Source organism: Crotalus tigris, unplaced genomic scaffold (assembly GCF_016545835.1).
Source record: "Crotalus tigris isolate CLP2741 ecotype Arizona unplaced genomic scaffold, ASM1654583v1 scf7180000023687.2574627, whole genome shotgun sequence".
Taxonomy (NCBI): domain Eukaryota; kingdom Metazoa; phylum Chordata; class Lepidosauria; order Squamata; family Viperidae; genus Crotalus; species Crotalus tigris.
In genome coordinates, this window is record NW_024100118.1 from 878,051 (window position 1) to 898,890 (window position 20,840).

A 20,840-nucleotide genomic window follows, 5' to 3' on the forward strand; every position below is an offset into this window, starting at 1 on the left:
AGGACAAAAATTAAGGGTTTGCCCCAAAGCTAACATAGCACAGAAAGTATGCTAATATAAATACATATCAAACTCACCAAATCCTAGTGACTGCCTGCACAAGTCCTGTCATTTTTTTGTCAAGATTTTTGAATGTTTTGCCATTGCCTTTTTCCTGGGGTTGCCAAAGTCATCTGGCTGGCTTTGTGCCTAAGACAGGGCTAAAATTCACAGTCTCCTGATATCTATCCTGATGCCTTAACCACTGCACCAAACTGTTTCTTTCCCTCTATTTCCTAATACTGTGGAAAGATTAGAATTAATGACAAGCATGCAGAGAGCCCATAACAATTCTCAAACTTCATCCCTCAGCCTTCTATTGGGGGTATAGCTCCCATTCAGCAATTAAAGGATCCCATACAGAGGAAGATTATTCAAAGGAATGATATGCAAAGAAGACATAATAAAGGGTAAGAAAAATAATATTCTCTCTTGAATTCTATAAAAGCTCCAATTTAGCATGAAGTAGAAGCAAATGCAGTAACTATTTCAGAATTATAGTACAATGGTGACAATCTTTGGTTACCAGAGTCACATCAGGTTTGTTCCTAGCCATAGGAAGTTATATACATAGAAGAGCAAGTTTACATATTGTAACTTCCAATTCAACAAAGGGCATACATATGGTACACTACCTTTGTAAAGTTGTTTAACGTTTTAAGACCTCTCTCTCTCTCTCTCTCTCTCTCTCTCTCTCTCTCTCTCTCTCTCTCTCTCTCTCTCTCTCTCTCTCTCACTGGCTAGTTAGGTAGCTATGCACCTCATCTTTCTGTCATCTCTAAACAACAGTGTCCTCAAATATTTTTCCTCCAATCATTTACTAGAAAACAATATGGAACCTTGAATTTATACATTTCTATCTCAACCATCACATATTTAAAGAATGATCATTGTTTTCTCTGTCTCTTAGACACAGATGTCTGGAGCTCATGCAGATACATTTAAAGACCATTTGTCCCAAAGGTGATGATTTAACGTGAGTACAGATGCTGTGCTATTGATACTTAAACTTAAGGGATATTTATTTGTTGCACATTTATTCAACAAACATTATAAAACAGACTAAATAACTAATGGATATAAAGGCTTGAATTAATTTGTTGGGCAGAGTACAGCATTGAAAGGCCTATCCAAAGGTCCTAAATTTACCAGTAGAAGCACACAGTACCAATCTTTCATTGTCTGCTTACTAGTTTCTGCAGCTCGTAACAGCCTGCAAAATCAATACTTAATCATGTAGGATATTGCCTTTCACTGAATCAAGCTTTTGGTACATATAGTCCCTCCCAAAATCACTAAACTGTAAATGTTACAGTGATAGAGGTTTGATGGTATTGTTTCTGCCCAACTCAGTTCAATTTTTTATTTTGGTCATGCCTATTTTTCGGGAGTGCGGCCTTCTACTCTTCTACCACTCAAAGGCCAAAACCGACCCATATAATGTGATGGCAAGTATTAAGGGGGTTCAAAGAGAAGTTTTCCCAAGTCTTATCTGGAAATTGTAGATCTTGACATGTTCTGCATTCAAAACAAGCAACTGGCTATGCATGAAACTTAACGGATTCTAAGACATGCCTTACTTTCTCTGAAAGCATTACCAACTAATCCACCAGCTGGCAAACTAGTTAAACAGCTTAGTAATTAAGGCAAGTTGCAACTGGCCACACTATTTTGAGTGTGACCCCTTCCCCAGAACTGTGTCACATTTTGCTATTCAATACTAGTTTTAACTGATGGGGTAAGGCAAGCTATTAAGTGCTTGCTAATAGCCATATGAATTATATTTAATTAATTTAATTGCAATTGTCATTTTATTCAATCAATTGACATTTGGGCATTTTTGGGGGAATTGCCACACCTTTTCCACTGTGTCCCTAGGATATTAGTCAGAGTCTAAGTGTAGTTCTTGACCCCAAAGGAATATACTGTACAGCATGAATTTAGGAGTAGAATGATGGCCTAAACAATTATTTCCAGTTCCATGATCTTAATGAACAGGAATGTTCATACTTAATGTTCATTAAGTATGTATGAATTCATATATGTATGTATGTATGAACCTTTTGATATTGAAAGGCACGTCTAAATGCAGCCATAGTGGAGCAGCAGAAGTAGCCCTTATCAACCATAGCTTGTACTCATTTTTTAATGCATGGAAGAATTAGACTGAGTCCTTTCAAGTGGAGCTACATGGCATATTAAACAACTGCATGAAGTTGACCAGATATTTTTGTTAAAAGCCACAAAGACTGACAAATGCCAGAACCCAGATTTCTGGCCTAGAAAAGTAAACTTGAGGCTAAAAAGAGAAGGCAGACAAAACAGGATAGACCACCATCTTTTGTGTTAAACTGTCATTTAAGGATTTCCACCCAATTTCACTTCATATCAAATAACAGCAAGCAGGAATAAGATTGGTTTTAAAAAATGTTATTTATTATTTGAAGGAAGCTAGATCATCCAGGAGAACTTCAGTGCAATGAAGAAAGAGGACACACATTGCAAGATGGACAATATACAAGCCTTTTCCTTTGCTCATTGCTTGGATCCTATTGTAAATACCAATGTAGCTCCACCCCTCAGTGAGGAATTCAGGACACAGCTTGCCCAATTTGGATACAGCCCTCCCACAGACTTAGAAAACTTCAAAAGCTCTTTGGAAGGGGGATCTCGTAAACGTAAAAGCATGCCAATGAAAATGCTTTCCACTCTCCCTCCAGGAGATCCCACATCTCCATTGGACAAAGCTGAAGAAAATGTTGATGGAGGTTCTCCCAGCCTCCCTTCAATATTTCAGCATGAATCCACACAGCCAAAGTACAATGCTCACATGATTGACCTCTGCAACCTTGGTTATCACTTTTACAGGACTCTGGAACACTTTGGGACACAGCATATCAAAGAAGAACCAATAAAGCCCAAAGTTCTATGGCCTGGCCCTACCACTTTTCTGCAGGCTCCCTATTCATACTATCCCAAAATTCATCCTACTCTAATGTTTCCTTTTATGATGCCCCCAGATTTGCATTTTAGAAATCCTTTCCCATTAAAAAGATCCCTGGAGCCACCCTTCAAAAGGGTTGAGTTAAGTGAGCAAGCTGAAAAGAAGCAAAAGGTGGAAAGAGTAGATGTTAATATTCAGATCGATGACAGCTATTACATTGATGTAGGAGGGGAGCAGAAACGTTGGCAGTGCCCTATGTGTGACAAGTCTTACACATCCAAATACAACTTGGTCACTCACATTTTGGGACACAGTGGCATCAAACCCCACGCTTGCTCCCGGTGTGGCAAACTTTTCAAGCAGCTAAGCCATCTCCATACTCATATGCTGACTCATCAAGGCACTCGACCTCATAAGTGCCAAGTGTGTCACAAGGCCTTTACCCAAACAAGTCACCTGAAGAGACACATGATGCAGCACAGTGACATTAAACCTTACAGCTGCAGGATTTGTGGAAGGGGTTTTGCTTATCCCAGTGAGTTGAAAGCTCATGAATCCAAGCATGAGAGTGGTAGAGAAAATATTTGCATTGAGTGTGGTCTTGACTTCCCAACTTTGTCTCAGCTGAAGAGGCACTTAACCACCCACCGAGGTCCTATTCAATACACTTGCACTGAGTGTGACAAGATATTCCAGTACCCAAGCCAGTTGCAGAATCACATGATGAAGCACAAGGATATTCGTCCGTATATTTGCACTGAATGTGGTATGGAATTTGTGCAGCCTCATCACCTGAAGCAGCACTCCTTGACTCATAAGGTAAGCTAATGCCAGGGATTATCCAATAGTTGTACTGGGGGGAAAAAACCCTGCTAAAATGCAAATATTTTTAAGTACTTCTAAACTGAAAGTAACAGAGAAGTCACTTCCAGATTACTACCATCTTTACTTCTCCCTAACCTCAGAAACACTTTCAGTCTCAGTAGCAATGACCCTTACTGCAGCCAATCTTGAAATTTCAAGAACACCATACTTGCTGCAGCTGTCCAATAGGTGTTCGCAAATTGACATTTGGCCAGTATCATTCTCTGTCTTTATATGCTAGTCCACTTATTTGGCTTTTTTTTTGAACACCTGTTCAAAAAAAAAGCCAAATAAGTGGACTAGCATATAAAGCACCTGACTGTGCTTTTAACTGTTTCATGAAAGAGAGGCCACCTAAACTCAATTTTTAAAAAAACCACCACAGCATCACAGCAACATGCTGTGGAGAAGGAAGAGAGAGAAGGAGTTCAGAGGTAGATAAAATAAAAGTTCCCTTAAAGGAAGATATGTGACCCAAAACTCAAAAGTTTGCAAAGCTAGATTCCTTTTCCACTGTGATTGAGCCAAAGTGAATAGTCTCAGCTACCCCAGCCAAAACCAAGATCAAATTTAAAGTAGAAAAAAGAAAAAGGGGGGTTAGGATTAGGAACCAACATTTACTGATCTGGTATAAATATTTATACCATTTCTTATGTTTTTCAAGGGTGTGAAAGAGCACAAGTGTGGAATCTGTGGCCGGGAGTTTACACTACTTGCCAATATGAAGAGACATGTCTTAATTCACACCAATATCAGAGCTTACCAATGCCACCTCTGCTTTAAAAGCTTTGTGCAAAAACAAACTCTCAAAGCCCATATGATTGTCCATTCAGATGTCAAACCTTTCAAATGTAAGGTGAGTATTTCTTACCCTAAGTCAAATGAACTAAAAGTTATCAAAATATTTTCTTAAGTCACTGGTGGAGAAGGAGCTGATAAATTCATTATAGGTTGCACAATAAACAACAAAGGCAACTTGTCATAAATATTATTATGTCTATGGCTAGCTGACAGTTGCATTAGTAGAGATATGTAAATATCAATATTATTGAATTCAGAGCACATGGATGATTTAATAAGATCTCAAAATAGCTTTTTTCATACATCATCGTACAAACCAGTATGATTCACTTTCATGATGTCCCATATCTGCTTTCCTACGCTTGCTGGTAGTAAGTTTGACCCTTCTTTACTTTTAAAAGGAAGGAGATAAATTCGTGTTTAAGAAAATTAGAATGAAAACATACCACATTGCTGAACCATACCACAAGAGCTTTTGTTTCCAGTAACTCCCAACATGCTTTAAATCTAACCAATAAATCCTCCACTTTGGTGTGAATTTGGAGTGTACAGGAACTACTGTACTTTCAACAAACCATTGTTCAGAGAAAGCTAGCCAATACCAGAACATTAAAAAGGCTAGCCTGTCATTGTTCACTTTTTGTCCATGCCTGAGCATCCTCCCTTCTTAACCACTTCCAGCACTCCAATAATCAACAAACAGCCCCTCCTTCTTTTTCACAAAAATGAAAACAAATATGTGTTTGGTATATTATCGTGCTATTATCCTAGCAAGCCCTGAAAAATGCCTTGTCCAAGAAAATCCTGATTATGGATCAAGTCAGCAAAGTTTCATTTGAAAACATTTCCCAAAATGGATTTACTAAAACAGAACAAGATTCACCTGTAGATGACATAATAAAGCCTCCCTCCCCACAGCACTATGGAAATAGAACTAGAAAATTGCAGCAGATCTGCTGGAAAGCAGAATAAAGTCAGTGCAGTGCTTCTCAACCTTAGCAACTTTAAGATTTCAACTTCCAGAATTCCTTGGCCAACACTGAAGTTCATTCTTCATTCTTCATTATTAGAAAAGAAATGTCAATGAATCTTAAGCTAACATATTTATGAACTTTCTTCCATATTGCCTGGTATGAGTGATCTTTAAGGTAGTATTTAAAAGAAACAAATCTGAGCACTTTCTCATATCAAGAGATTGGGAGCAGAAGCAGAACTACTATTCTGCTAATAACAAAAATATTTATACCAGATCAGGACAATCCACTTATTGTTATGGTTATTGTCATTCAGTCCCAATTTACAGCTAAGGGTCAATATAACAAGCAGTGGGTTCTTTGGGGCATTTGATGAAGTTGCAAACATCTGCCTTATGTAATTTGCTAAGTAAAACCCCACTCCTATTCTGGACTGTGGCCTGACATTCAAATCTACAATACAAGAAATGAAACCTACATAGACTTGTGCCTATACATGGTTATAATATTAGGATTTCCAAAAGATACTCATTTCTGGAATACATAGGCGAAATAGAACAGAACAGAACAGAATAGAATAGAATAGCAAGGGACCTTGGAGGTCTTCTAGTCCAGACTCTGCTCAAGCAGGAGAACCTATACCATCTCAGACAAATGACTGTCTAGCCCATGATTTCTGGGGACAAGCTATTCCACTGGTTAATTGTCTTCACTGTCAGGAAGTTTCTGCTCAATTCCAGGTTGCTTCTCTCTTTGATCAGTTTCCAACCATTGTTTCTTGTCCTGCCCTATGGTGCTTTGGTGAATAATGTGACCCCCTCTTCTTTGTGGCAGCCCCTCAAATACTGGAATATTGCTATCATGTCTCCCCTATTTCTTCTTTTCTTTAGACTAGCCAAACCCAAGCCCTGCAGCCGTTTTTTGTATGTTTTATCTCCAGACCTTTGATCATCTTAGTTGCTCTTGTCTGATTTTTTTTCAAACTCTCAACATCTTTTTTGTGATATGGTGACCAAAATTGGCTGTAGTATTCCAGATGTGGTTTTATCAGGGTTTTATAAAGCGGTACTAATACCTCACGTGATCTTGATTCTATGCCTCTGTTTATACAACCCAGGATTGTATTTAGTTTTTTTGGCTGCTGTTGCACACTGCTGGTTCATGGTTAAGTGATTGTCCACTAGGACTCCAAGGTCCCTCTCACAGTTACTATTTTTAAGCTAGGTCTTGCCCAATCTGTCCTTGTACCTTTGATTTTTCCCACCTAAATGTAAAAGTTTGCTTTTCTCCACATTGAAACTCATTTTGTTGGATAGGGCCCATTGTTCAAGTTTGTCAAGATCTTTTTGGATCCTGAGTTTGTCTTCTGAAGTGTTGGCTACTCCTGCCAGTTTGGTGTCATCTGCAAATTTGATGAGTTCTCCTTCAATTCCCTTATCTAAGTCATTGATGAAGATATTGAAGAGTACCGGGCCTAGGACGGAACCTTATGGTACCCCACTGCTTACTTCTCTCCATGTGGATGTAGTGCCATTGAGAACTACTCGATGAGTATGGTTTGCCAGCCAGCTACAGATCCATCTGGTGATGATGTTGTCTATTCCACCTTTTTCTAGCTTACCAAGGAGTAGGATGATATACTACTTAGCATGATTAATAGATAATGTTAATCTGTTATGTAGGTGATAATTGTTCGACTTTTTCTCCTTTTCTGGAGATGGAGTACTTGGACTGACGAAATAGTGCCATAGTTTCATTGTATCATTCTTTGACTCTTCAGTTGCTGCACTAAATCAGCCTTCCACACTCTTGTTGGGTTTGCAGTTCCCAGAATTCTAAGCATTAAGGCCATGATGGCTAGGTATTCTGGGAGCTGCAGTTACAATATATTTATCAACTATCAAATAGGAGAAGAGGGACTGAAATGAGGACGCATTAAAACTAGAATGCAGACTTTGTCTTCAAATTTCCTTTTGAGTTTATTCTTCATCTTGAGATTGCATTTCATAGCACTTAGTGTGATTGCTAGTCTGCTGATGATAAATATATCTGACATTTGTATTGCACATTTCATTCCAAAGGGAGGTCAAGGATATTTAACAATTTGATATACTGGCTAAACAAGTGAATTAGTCTGTGCATGTTGCCTTTTTTTATCAATACAAATTATCAATTATGTCTATACCTAAAGACAGAAAATATATTAGCAATACTAGAGGAGACAATGCCATATTTTAAATGGGATAATATTAATTGAATTCCAGCATAACTCGTACAACCGTGTCAAAATGAGACTATTGAAAATGCTGTTAACTTTTTCATGCAAATAGCTGCACCTTCTGGCAAGCTGCAGAAGAATACAGTCAGTCCATGCTACCCCTGCCTTCATCTTTCATTGACAGCACCCTCTCGGATGGCAGCTGTTTCTAAAGACCTCCAGTGGGTCCCCAACCCCCTATTTACTGAATGAGGCAAAAATCCCTTTTAACTCAACTGTGAGCTCAGGTTAGGATTGCTTTACCTTTTTTTGCCCTCGGGAGGGCACAGGATCAGCACGTGGCTGCAAGAGGAAGTAAATATGAACTAGGGCATTGGTGACTCACTTTCATCATTTCTCTCCCTCAGGAAAGAGGGAAATACATTGTAAGAATGGAATTCTCATTAGGCTTGTGAGAGCAGGCCAGACTTTGTCCCATGAAGCCTCCTTTGGCTCCAGAAACAATGCTATTTCAATGCCGTCTTGAGGTGCCACAATCACACAGTTCATCTTGTTGCTTCATTTCTGGCTTCTCCTCAGTCTCATCTGTTGACGGGAGGCCTCTGGCCTGCTCCTGGAGGTCCTGGAAATGCTTTCTGGATGAGCCTTTGTAAACTGGACTTGCCTTGGGAGGCCCCAGAAGTGAAGTGAAGAGCAAAGAAGAACAAAGCAAACTTAAGTGCAGTTTTCTAGCAAGGGAGCTATGACTGGTATATTTAATTCAAAACAGTCGGGTGTTTTGTGTAGCAAAGTGGGCTGACACAAAAATGATGAAAGATATGTGATGATTTCATTATGCAGATTATGCATATTTGTGTCATTGATATGATTCACTTGCATCATTTGCCCCTCATCCTTACTAGTGCTCTAAAGATACCCATTGCTTGTAGTCCTGTCAAAACAAATCATTATTTTAGGTTTTACATAGGGAATCAGGCAGCAAAATGAACTACTCTTATTATATGTTACCATCTGCATAAGAGAATGGCAATAAGGTGAGGAGGAGTAAACCTTGCTTGCCCACCTCAAAAAATAGGCAGGACCAAGGCAAAACCTATAGTTTATGTGTAAATTAAATTAATTACATATACAGGATTGATCTTGTACCTAATCAATTCCACCTTCTAGGATATTAAAATTTGTACCATAAATTGGGAAAATAATAGTCCTACTGTAGTCTGCAGTGATCAGGTTCCTTGAGTATTATATCCAATGCTGTGCATCAAAGGTAAAAAACATTCAGGCACATTGGAGGAGGTGCAAAGAAAGGCCATGAAGATGGTTAAGCAAAAGGAAGCAAAATTATGCAGGGAGCAACTGAGATAGGATAATAAGACAGCATTTTTTTCAAACACCATATGGTGTCAGAAGTAGTCCATGGCGTGTTTGTTATCATCATCCAATAACCAGATTAAACCAGATTCTTGTATTAAAATGAGAACTAAAGTCGTATCCAAAGTCCTAAATGCCCTTTTCCAAGGCTTTTATTCTATGATAATCACTCACACCTTGGAGGAATTTTAGTAAACCACATGAAGCTCTGATGTTTGCCTTTGAGGTAGACAGTCAGGAAACAGAAAGCACAAGATATACTGCAACTGTAGTTTACTGTATTGATAGAAGCTATACTAACAGAATTTTCAAAGCCTGATAGCATTTATCCTTCCTTCTTACACTACACTCATGAGTTTCTTTCTTGCACTTTTTTGTTTTCCTTCATGTTTTGTTACCTACTTTTTTTGAGGACATTTCTGTTCTCTAATACCCATGAAGCCACAGGTAATGTCTTAACTATAGGAAAACCAGGAAACAATGAGCCTTTTCAATATCTCTATATTACACCAAGTAAGTTTGTCAAATAATTAAGAACGATGATGGCTTATCAATGGTGGGATTTAGCCAGTTCGCACCACTTCAGCAGAACTGGTAGTTAATTTTTGTTGCCCAGGCCCAGAATGGACTTCTGGAAGCAGCATCCACACAGAGAACCGGTTGTTCACATATTTGAATCTCACCACTGTGGCTTAAGCAGAGATGAAACGGACATCCAGTATTTGGTAGCAATTTCTGAGGCTCCAAAAACCTTGCACAGTCCATTCATAATACCTACCTGGAATCTACCTGACTGTGCACTTCAAGCAATGTCAGGCAGCTGGGCCTAACAACTGCAGCTATTCCATAGCAGTTTAAAGCAATATGATGGCAGGAATACTGTAAGGACTTTTAATTGGAGAGAGATCTAGATAGCCAACATTACTGCTGCCATCAAAGTTATTCATTGTTAGCAAACTCACCATGGTCTACTGGTATGACAAGATACCTATTATATCAATATCAATTCTTATCTAGAACTTCCCCAATCCCTGATTTGGACTAATGCTTTTAAAAATATAATTTTATCGCTTTAAAAACAATAGTCTTTGTATTACTTCTTAGGTAAGGTGTTTATATCCTTGTAGATCATGCACTGGATAAAGATGGTTCAGTGATTAAGACACTGGGTTTGTTGGCTGGAAATTTGACAGCCAGGTTTGAGACCCAAACGTTGTGTGACAGGATGAGCTCCCATTATTCGCACCAGCTCCTGCCCACCAAGCAGTTTGTAAGCATAAATACACAAGTAGATAAATAGGTACTGTTTCGGTGAGAAGGTAACAGTGCTGGCCACCTGACCATAGACGTATCTTTTTGCTCCCTCTGCTAAAAAATGGAGATGAGCGCTGCCCCTTAGAGTCTGACACCACTGGACAGGGGAAACCTTTACTTTCATCTTTTTTCAGGAGGGAAAACAGCATGAATCCAACAGCCATCTGATCTTTGTTGCACTGAATGGTCAGATGGAGAGAAACTAAGATAGTCAATAGAAGGAAGGAAATCCAATGGACTGATTTTAAACCCTGACAGTTTTGTTCCTGAAGGGTTTCAACAGGCAGCAGCTGAAACTGGCCACTTGGAGAAGGGGGTCGGCCTGCTTGCAAGAAGCCCTGGAGAATTGGGGCTGCTTGGCTGGCCTTCAGCAAGTTCAGGCAGTGACCAGATAGCGGCTTTTTGGCACCATGCTCCTCCTGAACAGAAGGAAGGATATCGCTGTATGAGCTGCTTGCTTAACAATGGCTTGCATGTCCCCAGGGAATGGCCTGCAAATAGATTTCATCTTGCTTTCTCTTGTACTTTTTGGAGCTTCCTGTTTTCTCACGGCCCTTTTGGACACTTTGCAGTCTTTCTCCCTCTCCCTCTCTCTCTTACTTTCAGGAAAGGAACACCCTTCTTATTAAACCGTCTTTTAAAAAAGAAGAAAGAAAACAAGGGTAAGACAGCACAGCAGTGGCCTTTCTACTTCTCTGCAGGCTTGGGCTTTCTTGGACTTGTTTCTCAGAGCAAAACAAAACAGCCTGCTTTCCTACAGAGCTGATCACGAAGACCAGATGTGGCCTGAGGGCAGAGGACAGGCTCTGTCGCTAATATTTCCTCAGTACTTGGATTTTTTTCCTCTCCAACGAGCAGTGCTATCTGCAGTCTCTTGTATGAATCCAGCCAGAGATTGCAGGTTTAGCTTACAAATAATTACACACATTTTGTTTCCAAGTGCAGCCATGTAGTTAATGCATGAATGTACTGAAACAACTGTCCCCTGTCCATGTCAATGCACACACATGTCCTTTGTTATCTTAACTGTTGTCAAACATTTGAGATTCTTTGTTTGCTGTTTGCAAAAGGATTATAGTTCCAGCCTGTCCAGGTTGATGCTGGAATGAGTCTTTAGAATAATATTTTCTAAAATAGAATGCTGAATTATATTCAGCAATGTCCCTTAAAATGTACTGAACAACCTGGGACAACTTTTACAATAACCATGGTGTTCCATCATAAGCTACTAATTTGTCCCAAATGTACTTTGTGTAAGTTTCAGTAGTGAAGCAAAGTGAAGACTTCAAGTTTCAGCATTTAAAAAGGGCCTCAAATGACCTTTAAGAGAATGGTAAATAATCAGGAATGCAGCAGAAGATGGTGCCAACATTCACAAAAATGTATCAATTTTTTTTACCATGACTGATGTTGCTTGGCACAGCATTTTTTTTCTTTCCTCCATTTTTAAACAACATTTTACAGCAATAGGACTGATTAGAATGGGTTGTCTATAAGGATATTTAGGATGCCTAAAATTACCTAGTTGTGCACTGCCTCATTTTGCAAAATGTGTACCAATATGATAGTTGGCTACTGAATTGTTCTAAAAAGAATTAAAACACTATTGTAATATTGACAAACTTCTGCTGATCAATTTATCTTCTACAAATTTGTCTAGTAGAATAGTCAATATATATTTGGAATGGAATAAATCAAGCCTTTAAAATGACAGAATTGCCCTGTCATGCCAGTGAGTATAGTGTGGATTTCTATTTAAAATATTTCAAAAGTTAACAAGCAATCAATTCATATGAAGTATGCAACCATTGTATGAACTACTTGGCAACCTAGGATGAGAAGAAAAAAATTGCTGCAGCCATGCTAATTTGTAGAGTTTATTCATCTCTGTCTGTTGGAACCATAATACTACTCTCAGAATATTCCAACAAAAAAGCCAAAATGAGTTTCAGTGGCCAACTTTCCTCAGTGAGCTAGACTGCTTTAATATGATAATAGTTTTTCTCCCTTCCCTTTCTCCCTTCCCAGGAAATCCAAAGGTTTGGTAGAGAGAGAGAAGAGTCCATTAAATATTAGCTGGAAAGAAACATGAGCAAATCAAAGATTAAATAAGAAACAGAAATATTCTTGAAGAGGAAATACAGAATTTCCTCTTCATCTGTTTAGTTTTCCTGTAGCTTACCATGCATTTTCCTTCAAACAATAGGAATCCCAATTGTAAACATACACCATCTTATAGAATGGTTAGCCCCCAACCTGACACACTCAGATACATTGCATTCCCATCACACCAGGGAATGGCAACTGGGGATGTTGGAAGTGACTGTCCATTCAACCTTGAAGGCACAACTTCCAAGAAGGTTCTTTTAGAATAAGAGTGATCTGTGTTTCTGAATAAGCTTGTACAATTTCTCAAATAGGCCTAAGACCATTCAGAAACTACTCTGCAGTAAATCTGAGTTTTTCCTTATATTTACTCAGCCAGCATCCAATATAAATACTTGCTTGTTATATTTATATTTTTAGGCTATAATTTTGTTTCCAGATCAAAGAATATTCAGTAATTTCAAAGCCCCCTGTACTCTCCATTTTAGTGAGTACAGTATCAAATTTGAATGAAAAAGAAGCATATCAAATTTAGCTGTAAAGACATTCCTTTTCCATGAGGACCTATCTATTTGTGATGGTTGTAGAATGAAATTAAAAAGTGGAATTTCTTCCAGATTTTGGATCTATATCCTAACCATAAGCCTATAGTCAGAACAAAGGTTTCTATCTCAGATTTCGTCTTTTTTGGCCATGTCAAATCTGACATGTTGTAAAAAATATACTTTTGGGTAATTTCTGTCAAGCCTCTCAGAACTAGAAGCCTCACAGGCATCAATTCAACGACACAATTTTTGAATAATTCATTTTATTTCCAGAACTAGAAAAGCCTAATCTGACAATTTAGAGAAGTGTTCATTCTTTGATTGAGATTAAAAGGAGGCAATAGAAGAAATATTGCAGATTTATGCTTTGGAAAGAGAAACTGCAGAACTGTGGAGAAGTTGACTCAATGTAACCAGGCTATGTCTAAAAAAAAAAAAGATCTCTTTGAAAAAAGGTGCCTCATTCTGATTATCTTTGGTCTTTTGACAGCTGTGTGGAAAAGAATTTAATCGAATGCATAATTTAATGGGCCACATGCACTTGCATTCTGACAGCAAGCCATTCAAATGCCTCTACTGTCCTAGCAAATTCACCTTGAAGGGGAACCTCACCAGACACATGAAAGTCAAACATGGAGTCATGGAAAGAGGATTTCGTTCTCAAGGTAAAAACTTGTAACTAGCCTTATTTGTATTTCATTCAATAATATAATGACATTATTTAACATCTAGAAGTTGCTGGAGTTTATTTGTGTAACAGAATCAAAATCATGTCTTTAGTTGAACCAGATTTTGTGAAATAGATGTAAACCACTTAGAGAGGGCTGTAAAGCACTATGAAGTGGTATATAAGTCTAAGTTCTATTGCTATATATAATAAAAATCAAGTATTACTTAGAATTTCTATAATAGTCCAAACTAATCCAATATTTCTGCAATAAAAACTATTCAAAATTGCCAAGAATGCCAAGTGAAATAGCAAAGAACCCTCTTTTTATATTCCCTACCATAAATTGCAAAATAATCATGAGACACAAGTTGAAATATTCTGTAATTACAAAATTGACATGGAATGGGAAATGTATCCATTAATGCATCTGTCTTGTTCAAAAAATATCCTAGGATTTGCAAGGGAACAACTGAGCATATCACAAACGGATACCTCAAGAAGCCTAGAACAGGAAGAACCTTTTGACCTTTCCCAAAAGAACCACAGGCAAGGACTTTCCTTTCATTCTGACAGGGAGATTGCGAAACAAAACACAAGCCATGATGAAGAAGACAATTGCCAGAGGGCAGAGCAGTATTCCCCTCGCATGTATGACAAGGGCAAGAACCCTAACAGACTGCAGGATCCTCCAGGCGAAACAGAAAATGAGGTTAAAGATTTCAGAGAGTCCTACTGTGATGGAAAAGAGAAAAAGTTCAATGACACCATCGAGGACAAACAAGAAAACAGAAGGGAGCAACGCCGGGGAGAGAGAGACTTTGTGAATCACAATGAGGAATATCACTTCGAAAGTAATAGATTCACTCAGTCTCTGTCTGACTATTTGTATTTTCAACACAGGAACAAGAGTTTGAAGGAGCTGCTGGAAAGTAAAATGGAGTCACAAGCTGTTTTTCTGGAGATCTAAATGGATATCACTGAATTATCCTTGGGGAAATGAAGTGTTTTCAGAGTTTTTGGCTAAGATGAACTATAACATTTACCAAGACTGGTAAATGATAGCAACAATTATTTAAAAAATGACAAAAAACCTAGCAAAAATAATTTAAGACAAATATTCCCTTGTTCCTTCAGGTTTTCTGTTTTTAACAGTAATATTTTAGAGATTAATCTAATCTATCGTTCTCTTCCCAAAACCTTGTCCCAATATTTGGACCAGGTCTACATGTTCAGCAGAACAAAGTGGAAGAATCCTGAGGTAGTAAGTATAATAGATGGCATACAATGTAGTCTTTTTTTTATGTTTCCCTATGTGATAAGTTTTTTCCCATCACAACTTTTTCCAGGCTACACAATCCTCATTTTTGTTGGTATATTTATTTTGCTTGCAGGAAGTGAAGCACCTGTGAAGCAGCCACCTGAAGTGTCTAGTCTCTAACTCAAGATACCATCATTTGCTTCTGCCAGTAGTGTAGCTCACTCCAGGACTTGGTTCCAGGCTCTTAATATTCTATCACACTCAGTGGTGGGATTCAGCCAGTTCGTACCACTTCGGCAGAACTGGTAGCTAAATTTTTGTTGCCCAGGCCCAGAATGGATCGCTGGAAGCAGCATCCACACAGAGAACTGGGTGTTCACATATTTGAATCCCACCACTGGTCACACTGTGGCAAGGCCAAGAACTGATAAGTGGAGCAGATCTGCCTGAGCAATAAGAAATGAGGAAGAACCCTCTTTCTTATTCCAGACACTGGAAGAATAGGCTTAGCCTCTTTGTGGTGGTATCTTCTTTCCTGTTTTTATACAGTAATATTATTGAGGTTAGTCTTTCCAAACTCTTTTACCATAACCGGTCTAAGTTAATAACTACATGCACTCTGCAGATAACCAAGGGGTCCCTTGAAGGCCTACTTTTCATACAAAAGCTGTCAGTTATAAAATTGCTCTTTCACTAGATCCATATACTTACCATGAAAGAAAGAGGAGGGGTTTTTTTCAGTTCTGGATAAGATTTTTGGTTTTTTTTTGGGGGGGGGGGATAATTCAGTTTCGTATTGTTTGCCTTTTGGTGGGGCCAGGGGTGGGCCTTTCAGTCTGTGTTGATTCCTAGCAACTGCCTGGACAAGTCCTTGAAGTTTTCCTGCAAGATTTTTGAAACTAGTTTGCAATGGCCACTGGTCACCCATTTGGTTTCATGCCGGTGAGAATAAATTCAGTCTCTTGGTTTCTAGCCTGATGTCTTAACCCAGGGGTAGTCAACCTTGGCTCTTTTATGACTCGTGGACTTCAACTCCCAGAATTCCTGAGCCAGCTAAGCTACCCCTGTCTTAACCAATACACACTATTATAGAATTCACTGTATTGTTGCAATAAATATTTAAATTAGAGTGTCATTCCATATCTTCATCATCGCCAAGTCCATTCAGTGACATACATACTCAGAAAAGCAGCCAAGGATGCAGACATGCTGTATCACTGCATTAACCAATGATTATATTGCAGTAAAGGTTTTGATTATTTTGTCCATATTGAAAGATGCATGCCAAAAGATTTTCTTGACAGGTTAACAAAAATAAGCATTTTTATGTAATCCTGTGATACAGGGGAGATCCTTCTATTTCCATAGATTCTTTTATGTGGAGAACATTACATGGTTCTTCATGTGGGATAATATGCAGAAGTATCTAAATCTAAGACATTTTCTGGATTGAATTGCCCTTTTAATTTGATGAGACTAATAACTTCCATAGGCTGTTTGCTATACTTGTAGACTATGCTATATTTGCATGTAAGGTTATTAAGGAAAATAAAATCTCAGCATGGGCTTGTTAACCTTAAGTGTTCCATGTCTAAACTACATCAACTAAAGAACTTATTCCACTCTTCAAAAATATAATCAAGGTAACTATTGACTTGATCTGCATTGCAAAATTGCAAACCAAGACTTTATATGGACTTTATCCTGGACAGTAGAGCTATGAGAAGCATTCAAAACAGACTCTTTGCAACATTTGAATGTGCAAGCAAAGCACCCCTATTCAAATAATTAAAGGAGATTTGTCCTCTAGAAGGTTGGTCACAGCTGCATTGAAGACTGTCCTTGACCGTTTGCATGTACCTTCTATAGAACTGCCAGTGAATGGAAGTGACTGACAACTGGACAGACTTGAAAGCAGCTACACAAGCCTTACAAAAAATGCAACTGCCTTAATGCTTTGAGGAGAGATGCATCGTACATGCTAGCATATTTTGCAGAGCACTAATGCTTTGTACAACTACTGTATACTAGGGAGAATAATTTAGTGAGAGAGATAATACACAAACATACACAAGAGCATTGCCCTCATTAAAATAATTCTAAGGAAACTCTAGACTATAAAATTTATCTATATCTCATGCATATTATATGTATGAAGGAAATTCTATACTTTTTTGGTCATTGATGATTATAGATATCAGACAAGGAGAAACTTGCACATAGACTCTGTGGAAAGTAGAATTGTCACATTCTTTCAAATTATGCAAAACCTAGTCATAAAAAGGACAAATGTTGTTTAACTGAATTAATTTAGATAATAGTTCTAATTAAATAAAATAAATGTAAAACAATTAGCACCATTGTCCTATGTATTTAAACTTCCCAATTATGAAGGTAATCTTTACCAGTATCCTTATAATCTCTGAAGTCTCATTTCTTCTCCTTAATAATGACCTGCCACAATACTGGTCTCCATGTGGGAGAGATAATGAGGGAATTCATGAACTTAACTCTTTCTTTTCTCCTTTACTATAATAGATTTAGGTGAAAATATTTTCAACAACAGAAGACTGAGAAATATGGTTCAATATATTTTTTTTTAGAAAATGAAAATGCTGGGAAGAGCATTATTTGAAAGTGTGCTGGATGGAATTGGTATAGAAGGTATGATAGCTTTATGGTACTTTGGTGTTTGTAACTACTTATATTGCCCACAATAGCCATCTTGAAAAGTTCCCTTGAACAGTATTTTGCAAGACTTCCTGCAACATGATTATGAAAGATTGAAGAATGCTGGTGTAGTGATTGCAATGTACTCCATCCAGAAATCAACTGACTCTAATGCATTTAGCATTCTCAAGATAATTGATTCATATACTGTTAGTGTAGGCATCTGGACTGATAGGTAAACCAGAGGAGGGCAAGTGACAGAGTATGTATTATGTCAGCATACAAACTCTGCCCGTAGAGTACTTACATATTACATCACAATGCAAATAGAAAGAATGGAACGTTCAATATGACATCATAGAACACATTTCATCACTTAAGTGTCACTATGGTTAGGATATTATAGGATTCTATGGCTATTAGGACTTGGGAAGAAAATCATGCAGAGTTCAGTGGACTTAGGGACAAACTACAAATTGTATGGTGCTAATATATTTCCTCTCCATTCAAATATATTCAGAGAAAGGATTTCCCTTGTAATGGCAACAGGACAAGGAAAGGTAAATTCCTCTTTTCTGTTTATCTTATGAACCTAAAAATCAGCAACTCACTCACCCAATTCTGTTTGCATTTTGAAAAATCCATACAGTATTTATATGTAAAGCTACATTTAGTATCAGGGCTAATTTGGCACTTGCTTCAAAGTACAGAAATGAGAATAATGTTAGAATACAATTCTTCAATTGCTCCTGTGCTCAATATGCCTTGCTGTCATCATGTAAGTATATGTGCATATAATTATGGCCTTAGATTAGCTTATGGCAGTAATATGATCTGCATCTTATTGGATCCTAGTAGTGTGATATTAAAATGAGAACTTGTATGTGAAGAGGTCAACAATAAACAGCAGGCATTTTTCTTCTGATTCATTGGATACAGCTTGAAAACTTTATTGTATAGTCCTGTACTGGTTAAGGAGATGTTTAGATGTAGCTATTCAACTAGGAATGTATGACTTTGGAGAAGTGGAGATGGTATTTGACCTTTGGTCATTGTGTTTGGAGATGCACTCTAATAACAAGCAGAAGATAAATAAAAGCCAAAATAAAATTGACATGGTGGTTTCTCACTATGTACATAATAATTTTTCCTAAAGCATTACATTAACATTTCAATTTGGCAAAAAAAACTTCAGGGTTGTATGTGGCCTTAGGAGCTCAGATTCCTCCATTAAGTAATATGGAAACCTCACTAACCTACAATTAAGGTGTGATAAAATTGCTTACAATTTTATTCATAAAACAAGAACAATCCCCCAGGCTAAATTATACAAGTTTTCTATACAGCTGACCTCTTGCAAAGGTGTGAGATACCATATTATGCTAATTTTCTTGTTACGTTCCTTTTGAACCTTGGTAATTGTAGTTTTCTCTTGTACTCTGTAGCAGGAGTAAATTCACAAAGCTATAGTTGCAGTGTTCTTCATAGCAAATCTTAAAGATATCCCTAAAGGGTCTTAGGGCATAAATATGCTTTATTTAAGAACAAGCAGTACCAGTAGTCCTTGATAAGTTGCTTAATGACCATTCAAAGTTACAATGGGCTCAGAAAAAGTCATTTGTGACCCATTATGACTACGACATCACACCATCACATTATCATATTTCAGGCACTTGGCAACTAGCTTGCATTTACAACTGGTTATAGCATTCTGCAATCACATTATCTTGTTTTGTGATTATTATTTTTTTGCCATTTTTTTAGCAAAATATGCCCATTGGATAAGCTGAATTTAGACTTATGACCACATGATTCATTTAATGACTGCAGTGACTTGCTTTACAACTGTCATAAAAATGGTTGTAAATCAAATCCAGTCACATGGTGACTGAACTTACAACTGCAATGACTTACAACCAGAATTTAGGCTCAACTATGATTATAATTCAAGGACTACCTATATTTGGTAAAAGGATTCTGGGCAGCCATATAGAATTCTGCAAGACGCAGCAGTACGTAGCAGGCAAGTGAAAAATTGGAAAGAAATATTGATTGCCTCTCATTGTAAGTGGATATAACTAAGATAAGAAACAGCATCAAGCAGTTTAATAATCAATTAACAAATGATATTGGCCAGAAAACAGCAGATCTAGGAGAGCTCTGATATACTCAGAAAGTGGTAAAAAGAGATTTCCCAGTCAATGCATAATATGAAAGATAGTCCCTATTTAGGTATCTCAAAACTTTTTGGTAGCTTAGCATATAAGATTGCAATTTTATTTTCATTTGTAAGTATTAAGTATTGGGGAGAATGGTACCATAGTGAATTAAATAAGTTAATTAGATTTTGATAGTTATTTTATCTGTATAATTTTTCTCAGCAACCAGGTGATTCCTATTTCTGCATGCCTTTATTCTGCTGAAATATTTGCCCAGGGATATCATCTCTGACATCTTCATGGTGCTGTTGCATTTTGTGGCTGATGGTGCAAATCTTGAAAGTATAATTTAAAATATAATATTTATATTATGCTCGTGTTATGTTGAATAGAATTCTGCTATTTGTCTTGTGTTTACTAAACTGAATAAGGTCTAACATTAACATTTTATATTTTATCTATGTAACAAATAATGTGAGCTTTGTAAATAAAATTCAGCCAAAGTTCCAATTTACTCTTGTTACCTAATAATTGATTTCAGACTTGCATGTAAAATTTATTTTGTTAATTTAAATAAAATAAAAAAATAGACATATCAATTGTCAATTGTAATTTCTGTCAAGTACTTACAGAAATATAAGTGATATCTTCCAGATATACCAATAGGCTCTGTTATGATGTTCCATATTGATTTCTTCAAGACATAAATGATTTTAGAGGCATCTTTTACCTGGGTTTATCTTCCATCAGTGAAATGAGCACTGGAGACTTAGGAGATTATGACAATCTTTTAGTTCATTTATGAACACAGAAACTGAAGGTAGATAGAGATATGAAGCAATAATTCTATAGGCAAGAATTATACTGCCCATCTAAGATCTGTACAGAGAGGTCTGCACCAGCTTTT

The 20,840-nt window shown here is 37.4% G+C and overlaps 1 protein-coding gene across 3 annotated transcripts in view; it reads left to right on the forward strand.

The window, feature by feature from the left end:
• Positions 1-20,512, forward strand: part of ZNF366 (zinc finger protein 366) — a 28,286-nt gene extending 7,774 nt beyond the window's left edge. Inside the window, exons 2-7 of one of the 3 annotated variants that reach the window (XM_039320777.1) lie at positions 352-449; positions 950-1,015; positions 2,487-3,802; positions 4,512-4,703; positions 13,667-13,841; positions 14,299-20,512. In XM_039320777.1, coding sequence (XP_039176711.1) covers positions 2,519-3,802; positions 4,512-4,703; positions 13,667-13,841; positions 14,299-14,813 — 2,166 coding nt within the window. In that variant the 5' untranslated portion in view covers positions 352-449; positions 950-1,015; positions 2,487-2,518 and the 3' untranslated portion in view covers positions 14,814-20,512. The remainder of the gene's footprint in view (positions 1-351; positions 450-949; positions 1,016-2,486; positions 3,803-4,511; positions 4,704-13,666; positions 13,842-14,298) is intronic. The other 2 variants (XM_039320775.1, XM_039320778.1) reach the window with 2 other exon arrangements.
• Positions 20,513-20,840: the final 328 nt, after the last annotated feature.